General features: G+C 39.0%; 1 protein-coding gene across 1 annotated transcript; it reads left to right on the forward strand.

The window, feature by feature from the left end:
• The first annotated feature begins 3,873 nt into the window (after positions 1–3,873).
• Positions 3,874–13,531, forward strand: LOC126626290 (SNARE-interacting protein KEULE-like). Its single transcript, XM_050295559.1, has 21 exons — positions 3,874–4,330; positions 4,896–4,954; positions 5,483–5,564; positions 6,190–6,268; positions 6,942–6,992; positions 7,095–7,191; positions 7,313–7,345; positions 7,554–7,679; positions 7,762–7,953; positions 8,044–8,127; positions 8,220–8,318; positions 8,404–8,477; positions 9,517–9,613; positions 10,133–10,258; positions 10,340–10,435; positions 10,511–10,627; positions 10,704–10,781; positions 12,540–12,730; positions 12,969–13,059; positions 13,146–13,235; positions 13,329–13,531. Exons 1-21 carry the CDS (start codon positions 4,255–4,257, stop codon positions 13,380–13,382), a joined length of 1,992 nt encoding a protein of 663 aa, XP_050151516.1. The 5' UTR covers positions 3,874–4,254; the 3' UTR covers positions 13,383–13,531.
• The last annotated feature ends 10,902 nt before the right edge of the window (positions 13,532–24,433 follow it).

Consider the following 24,433-nt stretch of genomic DNA (forward strand, 5'->3'; position numbering starts at 1 on the left):
TAGAAGAACTGGAACTAGTCCCACTCCTCTTAAAGCTTTGAGTCTTGCGAAGTCCTTGAGAATACTGACCTTTACCTTTATCGTCTCGCCTCTTATTCCCATTATTTTCTTCTTCTTCACCACTTTCACTGGGCATATTTTCTGAGTCCTCAATCCTTATCAAAATCTCATAAAGCTTCTAGTAAGTAGCACAGGGAGTCGAGGTCGCTATAGAGCGCCATTTCTTTTTAGTACCCAACCTGAAGCGACGAAGCATCTCAACCGGATTAGAAGCAACCTCCAGATGATAACGAGACAAGTCAATGAATCTCCTATAATACTCATTTTCCGTCATCTTCCCCTGCTTTAATTGAGTAAACTCTTGCTTTTTGCAATCAATATACTTAGGGGGAATAAACCGTTTCTGAAACAACTGTTTAAATACTTCCCAGTCTGCAATTTCCTTTGGGGTCAACTGATAAGACTCCTTGTCTCCACCAGGATGCAGGTTCCGGACCCAAAAACCAGGTAGTCATCTCAACCCACTTATCAAAAGGAAGATTCCCCTGACTCTGCATTACACGGAAAGTCTTCTTAAGATGATTGATCCATTTCTCTGCTCCTTCATGTCCTTCATTCCCCATAAAATGATTCAGCTTCAGATTATACACAGTCTCAAGAGGTGTCATTTAGGGAGGACAGAGCGAAGACCAAATAACATTAGCTATAGCTTCCCCTAACTGAGCCATATAGGGGAAACTAGGCTCAACAGAAGGACATGTATCTCTACGAGGCGGCATAGTTATGACAAAAGACATCAAAATAATTAGAAATTCTCAAGATATGCAGGACTGCAAACCTAAAGCTCTGATACCAAACTGACACACCCCGACCTAGATCGAGGCATGCTGGCTATCATGTCGGAGTAACGTAACTATGTGCACAATGCGGAAGCAATAGAGATAAAAGGAATTATGAATAAACAAAAACCAAATCAACTAGAGTACTAGATAAGATAAGGTGCCAGTGCGAGATTAAGTGTGAAATACACAACTAGAGCATAAATATCCTAAGTGAAGTCAAGCAGGACAAATGCTAATTATACAACACCCAAGGGTGATCCTACATTTATGATGTTCTGTCAGAACCACCGTCAAAATCCCCGCGATCCACTAAAGCACTTCTACCTAAAACCTGGAGGGGCGCAAAACAGAAGGTGTGAGTGGGCAAGAACAAAGCTTTTCAAAATCATTTCATTTCTCAGAAGTTCTAACCCCTTACTGTAAAACCTGTATAATTTCCCAGAAAATAATAATAATAATAAGTTGTATCAGAAATCATACTCAAAATGAAAATCCATAGAAGTATACCATGCCAAAGTATCTCAATGCAATGCTATAAGTAATCTAGGCAAAATATATCAATGTCAAATATCGCATCAACCAAATCCCTCTAACTCAATCTGCACAGCCGAGTATATAGCTTATAACCAATCTCAATCTTATCAATCGAATCCTACACACGAGTCGAAACCACCTAAAGTGGTATGTACGACAAGACTAGGTGTAAAGTAAATATGCTTTAGTGCTACGATCACATGAAGACTGTGCGAATAATCGCGGGTCACCTACAAGTCGGAACCACCTATAATGGTCTGTACGACAAACCTGTGCACTTAACTTGGATCCAAGGTGAGCATATGGTGTAGGAGGTGAACATCACGTGAATAACTGTTCCCTAACTCTAGGCGGGAGCACTAACACCGGGGTGCATGTTTATGAGCTCTTAATACATCACATCAAACATTGCATAACTGAAACAATCTCATACCTTTAATTTATAAACTTACATGTGCATCTGCAACACCAATCATAAATATATGCAACTATTAATGTATAATAAAATAGACAGATACTTTGCATGGCATTTCAAAACGTATAATCATTCAAATTCATTTTCTCGGAAAAATCTCAAGTATATAGGTATATACGGAAAACCAAAAGCCCACTCACTGATATGTCGAAGGGTCGTAGCCCTCAAGCCTTGATTGATGGCGCTCATCCTCATAATAGGTCTCACTTATATGCGAAATAACTGAATAAATGTTATTTTAAGCACATACACAAAACTAGGAAATAACTTCTCATACAAAGCTCAAATAGGGTATTTGAATATACCACCATGACCTACTCAACCTTAGGAACATCCCCATATTTTTAGAAAAAAATTTCAACCTCCCACGCGCCGCCACATGGCGGCCAAGGCACGGCCAGACGAGCCCCCACGCGTAGGCAAACCCTAACTGAAACTTAACTGCCATTAGGAATATTCCGTTAAATTTTAATAGAAGTTAACAGCGTTACCTGACGCTGTTAGAATATTCCGTTAGACTTGACGGAATATTCTCCTTCGTCTTCCTTGGTTCACCGAAGAATTTTACCGGCGCCGTTACCATCTCTGGAAACTGGAAAATATAGAAACCTTCATATCATCTTCATTTTAACACCAAAATCCATGAAATTTGTCTCAAAATGAAACTTAGGACTAGAAGAACAAAACCTTACCACTTTCAAGCCTTGAAATCCACGGGATGTCGCTGGAGGAACCTCGATAATTCGGCCAAACTTGAAACTTGCCAAACTCGACTTCCCAACATCCAAAACACTTCATTTTTCTTCTTCGAGCTTCGTGAATATGTCCTAAAGCTTCCTAACAGCTTAAAATCTTCTAAAAACTTCACATGCACGATCACATGAACAGTAACCCAAAACTGGGTTCTCGGGTTCTGGGGAAAATGAGGTATTCATGCCCAACCAAGGGTATAGGTGAGCTCCTGAGCTCACAAGGATCACAAAGATTACCTTCACAACCTTGAGGAGTGACTGGAAGGGAGAGTTTGAAGTTCGTCCGTACGCTTGTACAGAAAATGGAACAAAATCGAGAGGGAAGAGAGAGAAAGGGAGTCAACGGGAGAGAGAGAGTGTGTGTGGGGTCCAAATTTTCTTACAACCAACCAAAACAAATTAGAACCTTTAGTTCGAATTGGGTCCAAAAGGTTAGGAAGAAAATATGTAAACTCAATTGTTTAATTTCTTAGCTTATTTACACAACCCACAACTCAACTCTCAAGGGTAGAATCGACATTTCACGCCATTAAGAAAAATATCTCGGGACGGGCTGTCAGAAAAATGCCCAAAACCTCCAGAAACGTCAATATGGGAAAACTGTGCGTTGGGCCTTTATTTTATCGTCATGGTCAAACGGCTTGGTAGAAAAATCTGAAACTTTGATACAACCATCTTGAAAGACTCACGAACATCCTCCAATTGGAATCACTCCAAAATTCATCCATTTGATCACTTTTTGCTCCAAAGGAAGTCGAATGTCCTACAATGAAAATACATAACAAAGTATCAAAATTCTACCAAAATAACTAACAAATTAATGCTAAGATTAGGGTAAAATATATAGTATAATATCGACTCATCACCTTGTGCTTTTATTTATGGTAAACATGATAGAATTTCTTGACTTGCAAGCAATACAATCATAAATAGATAAAATCTTCTAGTAACCTAAATACAATCTACTAGTGATTTACGCAACCACACATGTGCATAATTAATATCACAATAATCTCTAATTTAGGGTCCGTTTGAAAGTGTTTTTAAAATAGATGAAAACACTTTTAGTGAAAATGGTTTTTAAACCAATCCTTAATTAAATTGCAAGTGAATAGAAAAACATTTAAAATGCTTCCTGCAAAAAATACATAAATATACATTATATAAGAAACACTTCAACACTTTCTCATAAAACGATTTTAATCATTTTAAAATCACTCCTAAATGAGCTGTTGAAGACTCTAGAAAACCAGCAACAAAGAAGAGATCAAAGTCAACAAGTATTTTCTTTTCTCAATTCCTCTCCTGGTTCTGTTCGTCTCTGTCTCTCTCCTCCATCCAGCCAAAAACTCGAATTGCATTTGCCAGTTCAAAGTCAACACGTCATCACCACCCCCAAACCTCCGGAATCAAATTCCCATTCCCTTTCCCCAATTAACTTCCACTTAAGGAAACAAAGGAAAAAAGGAAAGGAAACTTTATTTCCCCTCTCTCCTCCGACCTCCGCCACTGCGCGATCTCTCTCTCTCTCTCTCTCTCTCTCTCTCTCTCTCTATCTCTCTCTCTCTCTCTCTCCCCTCCCCGTCTCCGACTCTTTCTTCCGGCGAATCGATCGGCCTGGAAAGGAAGGGAAGGAGAAAAAGCTCGGACCATGTCGTTCTCTGACTCCGACTCCTCGTCGTCATACGGCGGCGACTACAAGAATTTCAAGCAAATCAGCCGCGACCGTGAGTTCCCTCCCTCTCTCCTTACTCGCTTTCGTTTAAATTCCACTTCAGTTTCTTTGATTATCGATTTAATTAATACTAGCATCTGAATCAAGCTCTAAGCTGATGAATTTGTATTGTAATTGGTTCAGAAACTTATTGGTTACTGAACTATTTCTGTGATTTAGTAAAATAGCGGTAGCAACTACAAGTTCAATGATTTTTTGGAGTTTGTAATAATCTGTGACAACAATTAGTAATCGCAATTAGTAAATCGCGAAGATTCGGATGGATGAAATGTACGGTGAAAATGAGGTAGCTAGCCTATTGGGATTTCGGTAGGGCAGGTAAAATCTGTATTGGGTGTTCAATGTAAGAGGAGCACTGATCCGCTGCGGTGCAATGTGCAGCAGCTAGACTGGTTTTGTATCGGTGGTGGTATAGCAGTTAATGTTTATTTTCAGGCGAGGTCGACCAGCTTGTTCTAGATATGGACCAAGATCACTCTGTTACTGTTGTTTATAATTGATGGTGGTTTGTTGTTGCGTGGCCATTTTGTGACTGATTTCCGAAATGTTGTGTTTAGGATTGTTAATTGAAATGCTTCGGTCTTGCAAAACAGGGGATTCAAAAGCAACATGGAAGGTAAATGCAACTCGTATTATGATGTCAGTTGTGGTACAAATTTGATTTATGTAATTTTTGTGACTATAAGTTTATGTTTGATTAATAAAAAATGCTTACATATGTTCCAGAGATTATAGGATTTATGAATGGGGAGTACATCTTTTATGAAAGTATTCGTTTTGTAACACTCATAGACATAATAATGAGCTGGGAAAGTTTCTGAACCTCAACAGGAAATACATGTGTTCTGTGTGCTTATATTGTGTATACTACTTGTTGGGATTTTTCTTGTCTATAATTGATAAAATCTACTTTATTTTTATCATGTACTCTGGAATAGAGCTTGTAAGTGAATTATTTGATCAAGCCCTGAATGTACTCTCTAATAGTTGGGAGATATAACAGGTGTATCTCTAGGGTAAAGTACTATTTTCTCTCTTTTATCTGGTTAACCCATTATCTCTCTTATAAACTGATGGTAATTTTCAATGTGATCATATTCTTCTTTGTTTAGTTGCAATTGTTATGTGATCGCTATCACTGTAGGTACTTATCATGGACAAACTTACTGTTAAGATAATGTCTTACGCATGCAAAATGGCTGACATTACAGATGAAGGTGTTTCATGTAAGAATCAAAAGGACTCTCCCTGAAATGTTTTATTTTATATTTTTGTATTTTAGTGCATTGCCTTGGTATCTGCTTTCTGGCCAATCTATTTTTACTAGCTGCATGAAGAGGATGCTGCATCGTCATGGTATTCGATAATACTTTGTAGTTATTTGTCAGTCACATTTACCTAACTATATAACAAGGTGCTGCATTTCTTTGGCTATATATCAAAAGCCATTGCACCTCCCATTCTGGTAGCATTTACTAAATGTGTGATACAATATTCCACGCTGTAAAATTGTCATTGCTATTGTAGAAGCCCTAATCTGAAGCTGCTGACTGGTCACTGCATGGTATTTGATTATTTTTTATTTGACGAGTTACTAAGTTATATCTGTTGTGTAGTGTCGAGGACAGTGAATTGAGGCAATTTTGTTCTCGGCATGTGATGTGTGGCTATAGAATTGTGAATATTACATTGTTGCCATTTTAAGCTGACAAGTGGTTGCCCTGTTTTTTGTCTCCCACTTATTTTCTGAGGCCAATCATTTAACATGTTATATTGGTTGATGGGCTTCTGTTAAAACTTAAGTTGGTGGGTTGTTTTTGACTTGTTACTACAATTTGTATTTTCTTGCAGTGGTTGAAGACATATTCAGGCGAAGGCAGCCATTGCCCTCCATGGATGCTATATACTTTATGCAGCCTACCAAAGAGAAGTAATACTTTTTAATTTTTGTTGGAGAGAGAGGGGGAGAACCTATCTGTTGAATGTTTTTATTTTTGTAGCATTTCAGCAGTATAGTTTCTTGATGAATCTTGTTAGAATATAAAACTATTTCCAGAGATCATCCAAACAACTTAACTTTTGGGAACATTGGTAGTTAACCAATGTACCATGATATTAGAGTGAGATCCTACAACTCTACCAATTTATGTATGTTTGGGCTCTTTGAAGGCTGGAGAGAAGCCCACGCATGAAGGGATGTTAGAATGTAGAACAATTATTGTAACACATTGTACAATTTAAGGTTTCAGGAATAGTGAGGCCCAAACAAAACTTGACAAATCACAAGTTTGAGACCTAAAGTTCGATTGAATTGTTAACTATATTTTTAACTTTAGGGTTGTTCAGTTATTCTCTGTTCTTACTCCATCTGTTTCCCTGTCCGTAGAGGGAAATATTTACCTAAAATTTTCCTTGTTTCTTTCGCACCTCTTTGATTGAGCATTTCTTGCGAGTAAAATTTGAAATAAATTTCTTTATTTTTTTCTGCTTAATATAGTGCCAAAGTGATTGTTTGAATAATTACCTATTCGCTGTTGGTTTTTTAACGTCAGCCATATAGATGGCAGCCTCTCTAACTTTCTCTCTCTGGTGTTAATTTGCAGTGTTATAATGTTCTTGTCAGACATGTCGGGAAGATCACCATTGTACAGGAAGTATGTGCAGCAATATCAGTTGCTTTGTTCTAGTTGTTTGTGTGGTTTTTATCATGTTGAGGCTTGAAGGTTCTAATGGTTCTTCTTTTCTTGTTTTTATAGGGCATTTGTTTTCTTTAGTTCACCTATTTCAAGAGAATTAGTTAGTCACATCAAGAAGGATGGAACTGTGTTAACTCGCATAGCTAAATTGATCGAGGTTGTAGTTATTTTTCAAACATATCCTAGATTAATAAGTTAGCAGAATTTTATGTATCAGTCAGTTGTCTTCTTTGTTGTTGGTCAAAAGTAAGAAGATGCTGATTTGGGCAAATTTGCAGATGAATTTGGAATATTTTGCAATAGACAGTCAGGTATGTGAAGCTACTGCAGTCAAAGTTTTGGTTTATTTGTGGTCATCATTTTATATTATATCCTTTTCAAAAGAATATTTGTTTAATTTATATTTAAATTTGGGGTTCAAGTGATATTAAGATTCAATGTTCGTAAGCATTTAAAGCAATTTGTTAGAAAAAAATAAAAAAGTTCATGGCTTTTCTGTTTTGTAATTTCTTTGCACAGGCTTTTGTTACCAACAATGAGAGGGCTTTAGAGGAGCTTTATGGGGATGAGGAGGATTCACGCAAAGGTGTTGCATGTTTGAATGTGATGGCTGCTCGTGTTGCTACAGTTTTTGCTTCGTTAAGGGTACATGTTATAATGATGTTAAATTTTGATTGAATATTTGGTACAGGTTTTCTGAAACACCTATTTGTTTTTTATTTCCTAGGAATTTCCTTGTGTGCGTTATCGAGCTGCAAAGTCACTTGATGCCACCACAATGACCACTTTTCGTGATTTAATTCCTACAAAGCTCGCAGCTGGGATCTGGGATTGTCTCATGAAATATAAAAATACTATTAAGAACTTCCCTGAGACAGAAACATGCGAGTTGCTTATCCTTGACAGATCTGTCGATCAGGTTTTTAGGTGCATGTGTTGGTTATAAAAGCATATCATGCATAGTGGTATTCGCTTTATTATTATAATGAATACTCACTTGAATTTTCAGATTGCACCTCTCATACACGAATGGACATATGATGCCATGTGTCATGACCTGCTAAATATGGATGGAAATAAGTACGTGCATGAGGTAAGTTGAAATGTCCATTTACATACATAGATGTGCTTTCAAAGTTTGTGTTTTTGTCTCTTTTGGATGCTTTATAAAGGGATTGTTTATAGGTTCCAAGCAAAACTGGTGGTCCACCTGAGAAAAAAGAGGTTCTTTTAGAGGATCATGATCCTGTCTGGCTAGAGCTTCGCCACGCACATATAGCAGATGTATGTCCTGTGCCTATTTGTATTTTTCGGGGTTACACAGGCATAAATTAATTAATTTTTTTTCCCATCATTTGACCTTTGTCAGGCTAGTGAACGACTGCATGAGAAAATGACCAACTTCGTATCAAGGAATAAGGCTGCACAGATCCATGGTTCAAGGTTCGCGTGTATTTATTTCTTGACTTTTCTTTTGTTTTCTTAAATGAATTCTAATTATGTACTTGTTTCTAACTTTCTTTGAGTAAGGAATAGCTGTAAAACCCTGTTGTTTTCCCGAATTTAGATCATGAGTGGAATTTGTTTTGCTATTCCATTAATACACAATCTTTGACTAGTTTGAAATGAGACATAAGGAATTTACGCACCCTGTTCAGTGGGCTGATAGAAATACTGGAGTCGGGCTAACTGTAACTTCTCTTCTGGTTGAATCATTCTATCATTCTGGTCAAACAAACAGAGCCTAATTGTGTAGTGGCTCGCAAAATTTGCCTGTTCTTTTGTCCATAATGGATTTCTTAACTGGTTAGGAGTGTTTCTGGTTAAAAATAGTTTGGTTTTTCTTGAATAGTCAAGTACTAAGTTCTCATAAAACAAGGACCAGCTCAAGAAATTCCATGCCCATACATGGGACTGCTTGGCTGGATTTTATAGAGACATTACATATTGGCATAGTGCTAATCCTTGATTTGTGCAAATCATTGTTACGTGATGAAGGTATGTGTGCCTCACATCATATCATGTGTATTTCATTGGTGCAAGGAATTTCTCCTCGTAGGGTCTGCCAACCAGACTTTTTTGCAATGGATTCATGGTTAATACAGCTAAATTCTGGTGCTGAGCACTTTGATTTTTTTAAGTAGAAAACTCATTATATGCGTAAACTATATATATAGTGAAGCTTATACATGAGGGATTTATAGTTACTATTGTTAGATCGAATGAGCTGCATGCGGTGGGGTTATTGTATGAAGGGTATAAAATTGTTCTTCGGGCCTTGCACAAAAATCTTGGATTCTTACATCCTCTAAAATAATTCATAATATTACTGTCTGCATCCAAGAAAAAGTATATGAGATTTTCTCTTTCAACTTAATCAACATCATTTTTCTGTTTAAACTTTCAAAGATTAGGCAAGTCTATTGGTATGCCAGTTCGTGTTGTGTTCTGTTTCTCACCTAAATGCTCACGTGTTATATAGAGATGCTCGCGAACTATCTACGAGGGATTTGCAAAAGATGGTTCAAGCATTGCCACAATATAGTGAACAAATCGACAAGCTCTCCCTTCACGTAGAGGTTTGTTCATTTGAAGTATCTGTTTGATTAGCAAAATTCCACCATCAAAATTCAAAATTTTGGTTAAAGGATTCTGTTCAGTATTTCTGATGACAATTATAAATAATGTGACCATTGCTGTAGTTTATTTATAATTCAATTAGTTAAGAAGATTCTTAAACAGAACAAACCTGTTAATGAATGACTTTTATACATCTAGACATATTCATGTGGCCACCCTTTTGCCTCTTGAATAAGTGTTGTCCAAATCTCACATATGCATTCCATTTTTTGCTCTTTTTCCACCTCAATGTTTCCACTGTCCAATTGTAAAAGATAAATTTGTCTTTGGATGAGGCTTCATTTTTAAGCAAACCAAGAAGTAACTCAGCAAATACAAATTACAAACTAAAAAGTCAATGGATGGAGTAAGAATCACAACAGAAGTGATAGCATATTGAACGACTGAAAGAAATTTTGAGTTGTTGACTTCGAACATGGAAATCATGGATTTAGGCAAATATTATTTTATTTCTCCAGATTGCAGGAAAAGTTAACAGAATTATCCGGGAGATTGGGCTTCGAGAACTTGGGCAGTTGGAGCAGGATCTTGTTTTTGGAGATGCGGGCATGAAAGATGTGATCAAATTTTTGACGACAAAAGATGTAAGAAACTTTAGAAGTATATGAGTATGCAAGATTCATTGTCATTGTGTTCTGTAAACTTTATATGCCATTTTTATGCAGGATACAACTGGTGAAAATAAGTTGCGCTTGTTGATGATTCTTGCAGCCATTTATCCTGAGAAATTTCAGGGCGAGAAGGGTCTCAATTTGATGAAGGTTGGTACCACCTGAGGTCAATCAGTATATCTAATCTCATTCAAGTGTTTACTGTGGTACTTTTCTTGTTTTCAGTTAGCAAAATTACCACCGGATGATATGAATGCCGTGAATAATATGAAACTGCTTGGGGGAGCACCAGATACCAAAAAATGCACAGGGGCTTTTTCTCTGAAGTTTGACATTCATAAGGTGAATGTATACAGAATCGTTGAGAGTTCTTTCAATTATTCAATCAATATCTAACAAGGGGCTATTCAATTTTCAGAAGAAACGTGGAGCTAGGAAAGAACGTCCAAGTGAAGGAGAAACATGGCAGCTTGCTCGCTTTTATCCCATAATAGAGGTACCCCTTTTTGATTATTTTGTAGCCTACTTAGTCTATATGGGTGAATGGTCTGGGTAAATGTCATGTGATTAGAACAGCTATATAGAGTTTGTTGGTCCATGGTAACTCTTCCAATTTGCCTCTCGACTATCTCGGTTCTTGTTTTTGGGACAACCAAAACAAAATGTAATTGAGTTGCCTCTCAGTTAAATCGATGACCATATTCTTTAAGCTTTTTTATTTCTATTACAAAAAATATTAGTTCTGGTAGTAATGATATATATTTAAATTGCAGTAGGGTTGGGTAGGTATTGTTTGGGTTTTTTTATCACTAAATGGTCCTTTATGTTTTGTCAACTCATCAGTTTGTTCATTAATATTTCAAACTCATTGTTGTCCTTGACATCCAACTCCATTACAAAATTTGTTAGTGTACTGACGTGCTTCAGCATAGGATCCACAAAGCCAATCATATAATGCCACATGAACTAATAAAATTTTAATTCTTAGACTAATAGTTTATAATTGTAAAACTAATAAAAAAAATTCATTTCTTAACCTCCCTTCTTTCTCAAGCGAATCATGACAAACACCTTCATCCTGTGAAATTAGAATTATCTTACGATTTGTTGTGCACAAATTGATTTACAATGAAAAACATTTTCTATTGATCTCATGGGATGGGAAGTACCGAGAAACAATTGAATGAATAAATAATTTTTGAATTGTTTATTCATTATATATCTCCTGGAATCTAAAAGATATATGTTTAACTGATTATTCATATATCCATTTTGCCGAAAACAGTTGAATGGATAAAGTATTAGAATGCATCCAATTAGGTTGGATTGTTTCCGAGAATGAAAATTGTGTTTGTGAATGAGTACTATGGGGGAGAGAGGAAATCGGAATTGCGTTTGAACTAGGTATGGAAGCAGGTTGAAGATGAATTTATTATTTCATCTTCCCACTCCCATCCCTGTAGCTCAACCACCACCAAACTCAAAGCTCACTGTTCTCTCGTTCTCACTCTCTCTCCCTCACTACCACGCCATCCAACCCCACAAAACAAGCCCCAAATTTCCTCGACCCCCAACCACAATCTTATTGTTTTTATTAGTTTTATCTTCTTTTTTTTTTCTGTCAAAGTTTTAAGCTATTTGACTATGCACATAGCTTCGGTTCCATCTTGTTTGCCAAGGAGATATGGTTGCTTTTCCTTCTTCAGTAGGCTTTCTGTGGGTTCGGTTGACCTCACCACTTCAGTTCTCATAGAAGAAGCTGTGAGCTAAGAACAAGGAAAGGTTACAATTATGAACTTTTTCTTCAAGAACTGAAGTTTAATCCATGTGGCATCACAGTAATTGGCTTTGTAGGTCCCACACAAATGCCATATCAACACACTAACAAATTTTGTAATCGACTTTATCAGGGACAATATTGATGAGTAGAGCAATAGGTAAGGGACTTGAGTTTGAAACATTAAGGACCAAACTGATGAGTTGACAAAGCATGACCATTTATAATGTTTTCTTGGTATTTTAGTGGGGCATTCACGTGACATTTTCTGGTGAAACTTGCATGGAGATATGTCGTATGCAAATTCTCATGCCATTGAATATGCATAGCATGCTACTTAGTGACTGCTTTGGAAAAAGAAGCAATTAAGGGCTCTGTCTCATAATCTTTACAAGATGTCATGAATATATCATGAAACTCAGTTTCAATGATTGTACGAGTTATCAATTACTATATCTGAATCATCTCTTCGTTCAGGAACTTGTAGAAAACCTTAGTAAAGGTGAACTGTCAAAGGAAGAATATCCATGTTTGAATGACCCAAGTCCAACTTTTCCTGGGACTTCACATGTAGCGGCAATAAATCATCCTCCAGCTGCTCATTCAATGAGATCAAGACGGACGCCAACATGGGCCCGGCCTCGAAATTCTGATGATGGGTATTCGAGGTATCATGTCACTTTACTTGATTATTTTGAATATGGACCAATCATCACTTTTCTTGTATTCCTTTAGTTTTCTGTTAAGCCCAATTCCCTTCATGGTCAAGAGTCCCTCATAATTCTAGCGCCCCTTGTAACTAGACCTACTTTTGGACTGTTGCATTATGGAAATCTTTCATAAGTAGCAACTCTGAGAGCCCCTTGAATGATTTATTTTAACTATTCTCTCCTTCTGCACCTACAGCGATTCAGTATTACGGCATGCATCGAGTGATTTCAAAAAGATGGGCCAGCGCATATTTGTAGTTATAGTAGGTGGGGCTACTAGATCGGAGGTATGAAAATGTTCAACTTGTCCCTAAATGAAGTTGCGATTGCCTTTTCTAGCTTAGTGAGTTTATAAGCTGTGTTTCATTTTCAGCTTAGGGTTTGCCACAAGCTCACAGCTAGACTGAAGAGGGAAGTTGTTCTAGGCTCCTCATGTCTCGAGGATCCTGCTCCGTTTATTGCGGTAATATATTTTAGTTTTGGTCTGTTAACTCTTGATTCTGAGACGAGCTCTCTTTCTCCCCTAACAAACTGTTTTTTTCTGAAAATGTTGCAGAAACTAAAGATGATGACTGCACACGAGCTCTCGTTGGATGATCTACAGATATGAATGTAGAATCCACAGGAAGGGCTGGGAGTGACATTCGGACAGTTACCAGTCCAATCTGTATTCGTAGATGCATGCTGATTGTATTCATATTCTTTTCTTTTGACCCTTTTCAACATTCAATATAAAAACCCTACCTATTGATACCGGTAGCTCTTCACATTCTTGAAGGAGCTAATTTGGGTTCCTGCCGACGGCTGCTTCTTGGTTCTGTGAATCTGTATTATAATTTACATGCTAAATTCAATCCAAGCTACAATTGCGACTTCTAGAACAGATACAACAACAACAACAAAGCCTTTTCCCACTAAGTGGGGTCGGCTATATGAATCCTAGAACGTCATTGCGTTCGGTTTTGTGTCATGTCCTTTGTTAGATCTAAGTACTCTAAGTCTTTTCTTAGGGTCTTTTCCAAAGTTTTCCTAGGTATTCTTCTACCCCTTCGGCCTTAAACCTCTGTCCCGTAGTCACATCTTCGAACCGGAGCGTCAATAGACTTTTTTTGCACATGTCCAAACAACCGTAACCGATTTTTTCTCATCTTTCCTTCAATTTCGGCTACTCCTACTTTACCTCGGATATCCTCATTCCTAATCTTATCATTTCTCGTGTGACCACATATTCAACGAAGCATCCTCATCTCCGCTACACCCATTTTGTGTACGTGTTGATGCTTCACCGCCCAACATTCTGTGCCATACAGCATCGCCAGCCTTATTGCCGTCCTATAAAATTTTCCCTTGAGCTTCAGTGGCCTACGACGGTCACACAACACGCCGGATGCACTCTTTCACTTCATCCATCCAGCTTGTATTCTATGGTTGAGATCTCCATCTAATTCTCCGTTCTTTTGCAAGATAGATCCTAGGTAGCGAAAACAGTCGCTTTTTGGTATTTCTTGATCTCCAATCCTCACCCCTAACTCATTTTGGCCTCCATTTGCACTGAACTTGCACTCCATATATTCTAGCTTTGATCGGCTTAGGCGAAGACCTTTAGATTCCAACACTTCTCTCCAGAGGTTAAGCTTCGCATTTACCCCTTCCGAAGTTTCATCTATCAACACTATATCGTTTGCGAAAAGCATACACCAAGGAATATCATCTTGAATATGTCCTATTAACTCATCCATTACCAACGCAAAAAGGTAAGGACTTAAGGATTGTTGGTGCACAAAATTAGTGAGGACTTTGGTACAACAGAAAAAATTAAGTTTGTGATCTTCGCTAGATTGCTCCGGTCATTAGTGTGGATAAGTATGTAAATAGATAGATACAGGGAAGCAAACACAAGATGTACGTGGTTCACCCAAATTGGCTACGTCCACGGAGTAAAGGAGTTCTCATTAAATGTGAAGGGTTTACACAAGTACATAGGTTCAAGCTCTCCTTTAATGAGTACAAGTGAATAATTTAGTACAAATGACATTAGGAAATATTGTGGGAGAATGATCTCGTAATCATGAAACTTCTAAGTACCAAAGTGTGGTATCGTCTTCACTTGCCTTATCTGTCTCATAGGTAGATGTGACATCTTCTCTGGAAGTACTCTTCCTCCATCCAGGGGTGGTATCTTTAACTGGTGAAGATGCACAAGGTAATGTATCAATTTCACTTGAAGCTTACTTGTAGTTTCAGGCTTGGTCAAGCGCGATACAAACCATATAGTAGGAGTCCCCCAAGTCGTCGAGCTAGGGGATCTGCTGAAAGAGGTGACAAACAAGGTAAGCAATCAGAGCTCCAAGCAATTAGTCCCAGATCAGAAGTTTGATTTCGAGTTCCGGCTGATTGTTCTCATTCTCCCTATCTTGCAGGCAGCATGAAGGATAAAGAGAAGAAAAATGAGAAGAGATGATATGAGATACTTTTTCTTTTGAAGAAGTAACTTTCCACAGGCTTATTCTTAAACTGGGCTGGAGGGGTTTCTGGTTTCCTCCAGAGTATAAGGCCGACTGAAGAATTTGAGGGTCAAAACAAGTCCATCAAATCTAGAGTACGTTCGACCCTGCTGATATGGGATACTTTTGCTGTTGACAAAGTAGTGGATGTATCGACGCGTGTTCTGTTACGCTTGTCTCCACATACTTCCTTGTATCCTTCTCACTTGCCCTATCTATTCCTCAGGCAGATGTGGTATCTTCTCTGGAAGTATAAGATGTTGAAGATGAGTACTCGAGAGCAATGCCAGGTAAGTAATCAGGTAAGGGGTTCCAGGCAGTCAGTTCCTGACTGGAAGCTTGATTCCAAGTGTTGACTGATTGCTCTCTTTCTCCTTGTCTTGCAGGTAAGAACAAGGTCAAAGGAAAAGATAGGGAAAAAGCATGATATGGGATACTCTTGCTTTTAACCCTGATGATATGAGATATTCTTGCTCTGGTGTAGCTTGTTTGCAGAGGTATTATCGGGGGTAAAGAAAGCTGAGTATTTCGAGAGGCTTCGTTGGGAGTGCCCTCTCAGATATGAGGAAGGGTTGAGCATTTTTGCAAGTCTGCCTGTCCGTTGAGGATGAAGGTCGACATAAATAAGAGTTTCCCTAACAAGTAGTAATGCTATTCCTTTACCCTGCTTGGTCATAGCACAGTAGTAGGAGCTGCCAGCTTCACGTGTTTTAACTCTGTCAGAGCACTTTGAAAAAGTGGTCTATGGTATCTGGAAAGCTGATGTTACATGTGAAGATTACAAACAAGCTTTATCCAAGGAGATCTGGCTCTCGAAGTTGAGAAAGCGGTACCTCTTCGATTTTTGAACAAGCAATCCTGTCGGGGATCTAGCTCTCAAGATTCGGAGAACGGTGCCTCTTCGATTTTTGAGAAAGCAATCCTGCTGGGAGTCTGGCTCTCGAGATTCGGAGAGCGGTGTCTCTTCGATTTTTGAGAAAGTAATCATGTTAGGAGTCTGGCTCTCGAGATTCGAAGGACGGTGCCTCTTCGATTTTGGAGCAAACAATCTTGTTGGAAGTGTTTTCTCGAATGTGAGTAAAGGTTGGGCATGTTTGCTAGTCTACCTTGCCACGGGGCACAGAGGTTGACACACAAGGACTTTCCAAATATCCAGCAGTGGTGCTATTCCTTTACACTTATGGGTAATAATATGGTAGCTAGACCTTCAAAATTTATGTGTATAAACTTTGTTAGTGTTGTTTCTTTGCTATTCTTTTACCCTTCTTGGTCATAGCGATGTAGTCGAAGCTGCAAGCTTCACGTGTCTAAACTTTGTCAGAGATCTTTGGCAAAGTTATCTGTGGTACCCATGAGCTGATGTTGCGTGTGGAAAGTGGATGATTGAACAGTAAGATCCACGTGCTTTCTACTTCACTAGAAATCTTCGACAGAATGCCCGTAATTTTCGCAAAGCTGAGTGTGCATGTGACAGGTGCTGACAAAGCTGAAAAAGCAGGTGCCTCTTCGATTTCTGAGATCGGCCCTCGTGGTTTCTGAGCAGCCCATCTTTTGAGAAAGCAAGCGCCTCTTCGATTTTTGAGATCGGCCTTTGTGGTCTCTGAGCAGCCCAGCTTTTAAGAAAGCAAACGCCTCTTCGATTTCTGAGTAAGCGCTTCTTCGATTTCTGAAGCTCTGTCGAGTGCAGATTTTTATAGAGGCTGGCATTAAGTTCCAAAGCACACTTGAATCTCCACCAGTAGAAGCTCCTTTCTTGCACTTCTAAGATCTTGATTTGTCCGACCTCTTCTCTCTTCAACACATTTGAAAATGTCTGGCCCTTCCGACTGTTGTTTTGACTTGAACCTTGTTGAAGAGGTAGCCACACCTTCTCCATACAACATATGGCGCCCATCTTTCTTATCCCTTACTGGTCCTCTTACCGTTGGGGATTCCGTGATGAAGAATGATATGATCGCTACGGTGGTGACCAGGAACCTTCTCACTCCCAAAGATAACAGACTACTTTCCAAACGGTCTGATGAGTTGGTTGTTAAGGATTCTCTGGCTCTCAGTGTTCAGTGTGTAGGTTCTGTGTCTAATATGGCCCAACGCCTATTTGCTCGAACTCGCCAAGTTGAATCATTGGCGGCTGAAGTGATGAGTCTTAAACAGGAGATTAGAAAGCTCAAGCATGAGAATAAACAGTTGCACCGGCTCGCACATGACTATGCTACAAACACGAAGAGGAAGCTTGACCAGATGAAGGAATCTGATGGTCAGATTTTACTTGATCATCAGAGGTTTGTGGGTTTGTTCCAAAGGCATTTATTGCCTTCGTCTTCTGGGGCTGTACCGCGTAATGAAGCTCCAAATGATCAACCTCTGATGCCTCCTCCTTCTAGGGTTCTGTCCAGTACTGAGGCTCCGAATGATCCCCCTCCGATGCCTTCTCTTTCTGGGACTCTACCGACTTCTGAGACTTCTCCTAAGCAACTTTTGTGAAGGCTCCCTCTTGTTTGTTTATTTTGATTTATGTATATGTACATATTTGTAACTTATCGGAGATATCAATAAATAAGCTTTGCTTCATTTCAACGTATTGTGTTAAATACACCAAAACCTTCTTCACTAAGTTCTTTCAATTTTTCTTTTGTTGAAGCTTGTATGTTGAAGCTTTGTGAGTGGAGCATGTAGGTTGAGGTAGTATTCCTTTAATTTCCTGAGTGAGGAAAACTTCTCGGTTGGAGACTTGAAAAATCCAAGTCACTGAGTGGGGTCGGCTATATGAATCTTATAACGCCATTGTGCTCGGTCCTGTGTCATGTATTCCGTTAGATCCAAGTACTCTAAGTCTTTTCTTAGAGTCTCTTCCAAAGTTTTCCTAGGTCTTCCTCTACCCCTTCGGCCCTGAACTGAAGGATGATTTTGTGAAAACATGTTCATTTGAATAACATCTATAGCATGCATTTAACAATTAAAAGGCGGAATCATGCTTGCATGCATTCAAAAACAAAACATTAACCATGAAATTCAAAGCCTAGTAGATTGGTGAACCAGGACTCAACTCAAAACAAAGTGAGTTGAAATTTATACCTTTGTAGATTCCTCTTTGCATAAGCAAAGGCTAATCACCCAAAGAGAGGGCCTTCATTCCTTGCTTCTTAGATCCATGGGATTTGGATGGAAGAATATGGTTCTCCAAGTTCCCAAAATTGAGAACCTCTAAGTCTCCACACCAAGGTTAGATTTAAGTAGAAATGAGTGATCTTGGAGGAGTGGGATTGCTAGATACACCCTCCAAGGGGGCCGGCCTCCTAGAGAGAAAAGGAGAGACATGTTCTCTCCAATTTTCTCTAAAAGAACCCATAATGAATTTTAGGCTATAAAGTTGTTTATATAGTCACTTCTTTAAATGACTTAAGAACCAAAAACCCTAATTCAACACACATGGCCGGCCATATAAGGGATTTGGGCTTTTGGGCCTTTGTGAATCTTTATTCATTAAATTGTCATACAACTTAAGTCAATGGGCTTGACGTTCGAAGCCCATTGGGCCTTAAGGTCCAAAACTATCTCGAGGTCTTTAACGAACTTATTCGTTTGATTAATTAACATATTAATTAATCCTTGCCATAAATAATTAAACCATTTAATTATTCTTACTCATCTCCATTGTTTCTTCAATCTCCACCTTACACGGTGTACGATCCATTAGGTTCCTTTTAGCGAGGCAGTGGGCGATTAAAACTCTTTAAAATCGATTGTGAATTGAAACTTACTTTCAATTCTCCCTTTAGTATTTATACACGTTTAGGGCTTCTACAAACCAAGAGTGACACCTAGCAGCATATCATGGTTACCCAAGCTAATCAGAAGAGGTAGAGAACCTATTCAGTTTAGGATTACAAATGCAATACGGTCTTTCTCTAATACAATACTCTCGACCACATTGTTTGGTTTGATAGTTTATTCATGTCTACTATCCAATGTGATTCGTGTGCTTATATGATTACCTTGAATGTGATTTGGAACGACTTTTCTAAATCTCATTCATACTCTGGCCAGAGATTCTAAATCATATCATAGAGTATTCTCCCCCAAACGGTTTGAAGGTTAGAGATCCCTTGTTGCGCATTCACTTGCCTCCATAGCTAAGTGGCTTAACCCCAACGATGTCGTGGACACCCGCGGATGGGGTGACTTTGACATAATCAAAGATCAATGACTTAACCACAAGACAAACGTGATGCCTCAGGTCAAAGGACTACTTTGCATTATCCCAACCATGAGTTCTCATGTGACATGAATATGAGAACTCTTCATTGATCGTGTTCAGTGAACTCATTCTCTATTGAGCACCTACGTACTTGTCTTGATGTCACACACACCAATGACTCGAGACTAGTCACTCTCCCTGAGAGAAGACATGGCACGTACTGATCTTAACGGACTGTCAATGCCCAATTGGCAATCCTATGATCAGGAACGTTTAGGATGTGTCTACGAAAGAATGGTCTCATGAATCTAACTTCTTTAGATTGCATTCTCCCAATCACATATTCCTTGGACTTATCGTTTAAGCATATAACATTTATATGAGACGGCTCAAACAATAATCTTTGCCCTTGATATTAAACTAGATTAGTTTAACATGTGAAATGTCTGTAAAGTATCATCATATGATTGGTTTTAGGGCACATTTTCAACATGAACCTCTGTCCCATAGTCGCATCTTCTAACCGGAGCGTCAGTAGGCCTTCTTTGCACATGTCCAAACCACCGTAACCGATTTTCTCTCAGCTTTCCTACAATTTTGGCTACTCCTACTTCACCTCGGATATCCTCATTCCTAATCTTATCCTTTCTCGTGTGCCCACACATCCAACGAAGCATCCTCATCTCCGCTACACCCATTTTGTGTACGTGTTGATGCTTCACCGCCCAACATTCTGTGCCATTCAACATTGCTGGCTTTATTGTCGTCCTATAAAATTTTCCCTTGAGTTTCAGTGGCATACGGCGGTCACACAACACGCCGGAATGACTCTTCCACTTCCTCCATCTAGCTTGTATTCTATGGTTGAGATCTCCATCTAATTCTCCGTTCTTTTGCAAGATAGATCCTAGGTAGCGAAAACGGTCGCTCTTTGGTATTTCCTGATCTCCGATCCTCACCCCCTAACTCATTTTGGCCTCCATTTGCATTGAACTTGCACTCCATATATTCTGTCTTTGATCGGCTTAGGCGGAGACCTTTAGATTCTAACACTTCTCTCCAAAGGTTAAGCTTCGCATTTACCCCTTCTTGAGTTTCATCTATCAACACTATATCGTCTGCGAAAAGCATACACCAAGGAATATCATCTTCAATATGTTCTGTTAACTCGTCCATTACCAACGCAAAAGGTAAGGACTTAATGATGAGCCTTGATGTAATCCTACAGTTATTGGGAAGCTTTCGGTTTGTCCTTCATGAGTTCTTACGTCAGTCTTTGCTCCTTCATACATATCCTTTATAGCTCGGATATATGCTACTCGTACTCCTTTCTTCTCTAAAATCCTTCAAAGAATGTCTCTTGGGACCCTATCATACGCTTTTTCCAAATCTATAAAGACCATGTGTAAATCCTTTTTCCCATCTCTATATCTTTCCATCAATCTTCGTAAGAGATAGATTGCCTCCATGGTTGAGTGCCCTGGCATGAACCCGAATTGGTTGTCCGAAACCCGTGTCTCTTGCCTCAATCTATGCTTAATGACTCTCTCCCAGAGCTTCATTGTATGACTCATTAGCTTAATACCCCTATAGTTCATGCAATTTTATACGTCGCCCTTATTCTTGTAGATAGGCACCAAAGTGCTCTTTCGCCACTCATTTGGCATCTTCTTCGTTTTCAAAATCCTATTGAAAAGGTCAGTGAGCCGTGCTATACTTGTCTCTCCCAAGACTTTCCACACTTCGATCAGTATATCGTCTGGGCCCACTGCTTTTCTATGCTTCATCTTCTTCAAAGCTACAACCACTTCTTCCTTCCCGATTCGACGATAAAAGGAGTAATTTCTACACTCTTCTGAGTTACTCAACTCCCCTAAAGAAGTACCCATTTCATGTCCTTCATTGAAAAGATTATGAAAATAACCTCTCCATCTGTCTTTGACCGCGTTCTCTATAGCAAGAACCTTTCCATCCTCATCCTTGATGCACCTTACTTGGTTTAGGTCCCTTGTCTTCTTTTCCCTTGCTCTAGCTAGTTTATAGATATCCAACTCTCCTTCTTTGGTATCTAGTCGTTTATACATATCGTCATAAGCTGCTAACTTAGCTTCTCTCACAGCTTTCTTCGCCTCTTGCTTCGCTCTTCTATACCTTTCACCATTTTCATCGGTCCTATCCTTGTATAAGGCTTTACAACATTCCTTCTTAGCCTTCACCTTTGTTTGTACCTCTTCATTCCACCACCAAGATTCCTTTTGGTGTGGAGCAAAGCCCTTGGACTCTCCTAATACCTCTTTTGCTACTTTTCGAATACAACTAGCCATGGAATCCCACCTTTGGCTAGCTTCCCCCTCTCTATCCCACACACACTGGGTGATTACTTTCTCTTTGAAAATGGCTTGTTTTTCTCCTTTTAGATTCCACCATCTAGTCCTTGGGCACTTCCAAGTCTTGTTCTTTTTTCTCACTATTTTGATATGTACATCCATAACCAACAAGCGATGTTGATTAGCCAAGCTCTCTTCCGGTATAACTTTGCAATCCTTACAAGTTATACGATCCCCTTTCCTCATTAGAAGAAAATCAATTTGTGTTTTTGACGACCCACTCTTGTAGGTGATCACATGTTCTTCTCTCTTCTTAAAAAAGGTGTTGGCTAATAAGAGATCATATGCCATTGCAAAATCCAAGATAGCTTCCCCATCCTCGTTTCTCTCCCCAAAACCATGGCCACCATGAAAACCTCCATAGTTGTCTATCTCCCTGCCCACGTGTCCATTTAAATCTCCTCCTATAAATAACTTCTCCGTCTGAGCAATTCCTTGCACCAAGTCTCCAAGGTCTTCCTAAAATTTCTCCTTCTAACTCGTATCCAACCCTACTTGAGGTGCGTACGCACTAATCACATTGATGAGTTCTTGTCCTATGACAATCTTGATTGCCATGATTCTATCTTCTACCCTTTTGACATCTACAACATCTTGTGTCAAGGTCTTGTCCACGATGATGCCAACACCGTTTCTCGTTCTATTTGTGCCCGAATACCAAAGTTTAAACCCTGAGTTTTCTAGATCCTTTTCCTTAAGACCAACCCACTTAGTTTCTTGTAGGCACATAATATTTATCCTTCTTCTCACCATAACTTCCACTACTTCCATAGATTTTCCCGTTAAGGTTCCTATATTCCACGTTCCTAAACGCATTCTACTCTCTTGAACTCTACCCTTCTGTCCTAGCTTCTTCACCCTCCTTCGTCTAATAGGATCAAAGTACATCTTTTGTGTGTCATGTGTAAAGTTGATAGGAGCATATGCTCCCGAACAACTTTGAGTGGAGTCGTTCGAAAAGAAGTTTCTATGGCCCCTTTGCTCATTTAACACTGCATCCGGGGGCCAATGGAGATACAGCGACCCTTGCTGACTTATCACTATGCTCGGACCACACAGCGCTCCACTTACAGGTGACGCCCTAGCTTTAGCGCGATTTCGTTCTGGATTCATTTTCATAAAGATTCGACGTAACCGAGGAGTGCCGGCTGTCGACTACCTGACGCCCTCCCCCTCCTCCTTTATCCGGGCTTAGGACCGGCAATGTAGGATAAACTTACACAGGTGGAGTTGACTTCTAGAACAGATAAAAGGGAAAAAAAATTAGCCTTAACGATCCAATCAGGCATCCAATCCAATCCAATGAGCTGAACCCAAAGAAAAGTAAACTACCTAAGTTGTTGCAACTTAACCAAACTGTCGGAGAAGCCACACAATATCGACACCCCGGCCGCGTTAGAGTCATCATGCCGGGTTGTAATATGACAAGGTCCAAAACACCATATGCGACACTGCATCCCCATACCCTGTCTCCTTATAATTGCTGTGTATTTGCTTCTATGGATAACGTATAGATATATGCTCTCTAGGTCTATTACTCAGCTATTTTTTAAATGACTTTAGAAGAGGTATCATCATTGAACACATGGCTGATTGGCTCTAGTGCAAGTGAGAGGTGGTTGTAAATATGTCCTAAAGTCAATCATAAAACGATACTTTACGGACATTTCACATGTTAAGCTAAAACTAGTTTACACTAGGGCAAAAATTATTGTTTAAAGCTGTCTAATTAAACGTTATACGCTTAAACAGTAAGTCCAAGGAATATGCAATTAGGAGAATGTGATATAAAGAAGTTAGATTCATAAGATCATTCTCCTTCATACATATATCCTAAACATTCCTGATCATAGGATTGCCAATTGGGCATTGACGATTCATTGGATCAGTACATTTTATGTCTTCTTTCGCATGAGAGTAACTGGCTCGAGTCATTGGTACGAATGACACCAAGACAAGTATGTAGGTTCTCAATAAAGATTAAGTCCATTGAACGCGATCAACAAGGAGTTCTCATACTCATGTCACATGAGAACTCATGGTTGGGATAATGCAAAGTAGTTCTTTGACATGAGACATTATAGTTGTCTTGTGGTTAGGTCCTTAGTCTTTGACTATGTTAAAGGCATTCCATTTAAAAGTGTCCACGACACAATTGGGGCTAAGCTACTTAATCATGTGGGTATGTAAATGTACAACAAGGGATCTCTAACCTTCAAACCGTTGAGGGAGAATACTCTATGATATGATTAAGAATCTTTGGCCAGAGTATGATTGAGATTTAGGAAGTTGTTCCAAATCTTATTCAAGGTAATCATATAGACAATAGAATCATATTGGATGGTAGATATGAATAAACTATCAGCCAAACAATGTGATCAACAATATAGAATCATAGAAAGACCGTAGTGCAATGTAATCTCAAATTGAATAGTTTCTCCAACCTCTTTTGATTAGCTGGGTTAGTCATGACATACTGCTAGGTGTCACTCATGGTTTGTGGAAGCTCTAAAGATGTATAATCAATAAAGGGAGAGTTGAAAGTAATTTTCAATTCATAGTCGATTAGTAA

This window comes from Malus sylvestris, chromosome 6 (assembly GCF_916048215.2).
Source record: "Malus sylvestris chromosome 6, drMalSylv7.2, whole genome shotgun sequence".
NCBI classification, from domain to species: domain Eukaryota; kingdom Viridiplantae; phylum Streptophyta; class Magnoliopsida; order Rosales; family Rosaceae; genus Malus; species Malus sylvestris.

Excerpts from the sequence above, each read along its gene's own strand:
- LOC126626290 (XM_050295559.1), top strand. The coding sequence starts at position 4,255 with ATGTCGTTCTCTGACTCCGACTCCTCGTCGTCATACGGCGGCGACTAC. Across the intron at positions 8,128-8,219 it reads GAAATAAGTACGTGCATGAG|GTTCCAAGCAAAACTGGTGG; the intron begins GTAAGTTGAAAT and ends GATTGTTTATAG. Across the intron at positions 9,614-10,132 it reads AGCTCTCCCTTCACGTAGAG|ATTGCAGGAAAAGTTAACAG; the intron begins GTTTGTTCATTT and ends TTATTTCTCCAG.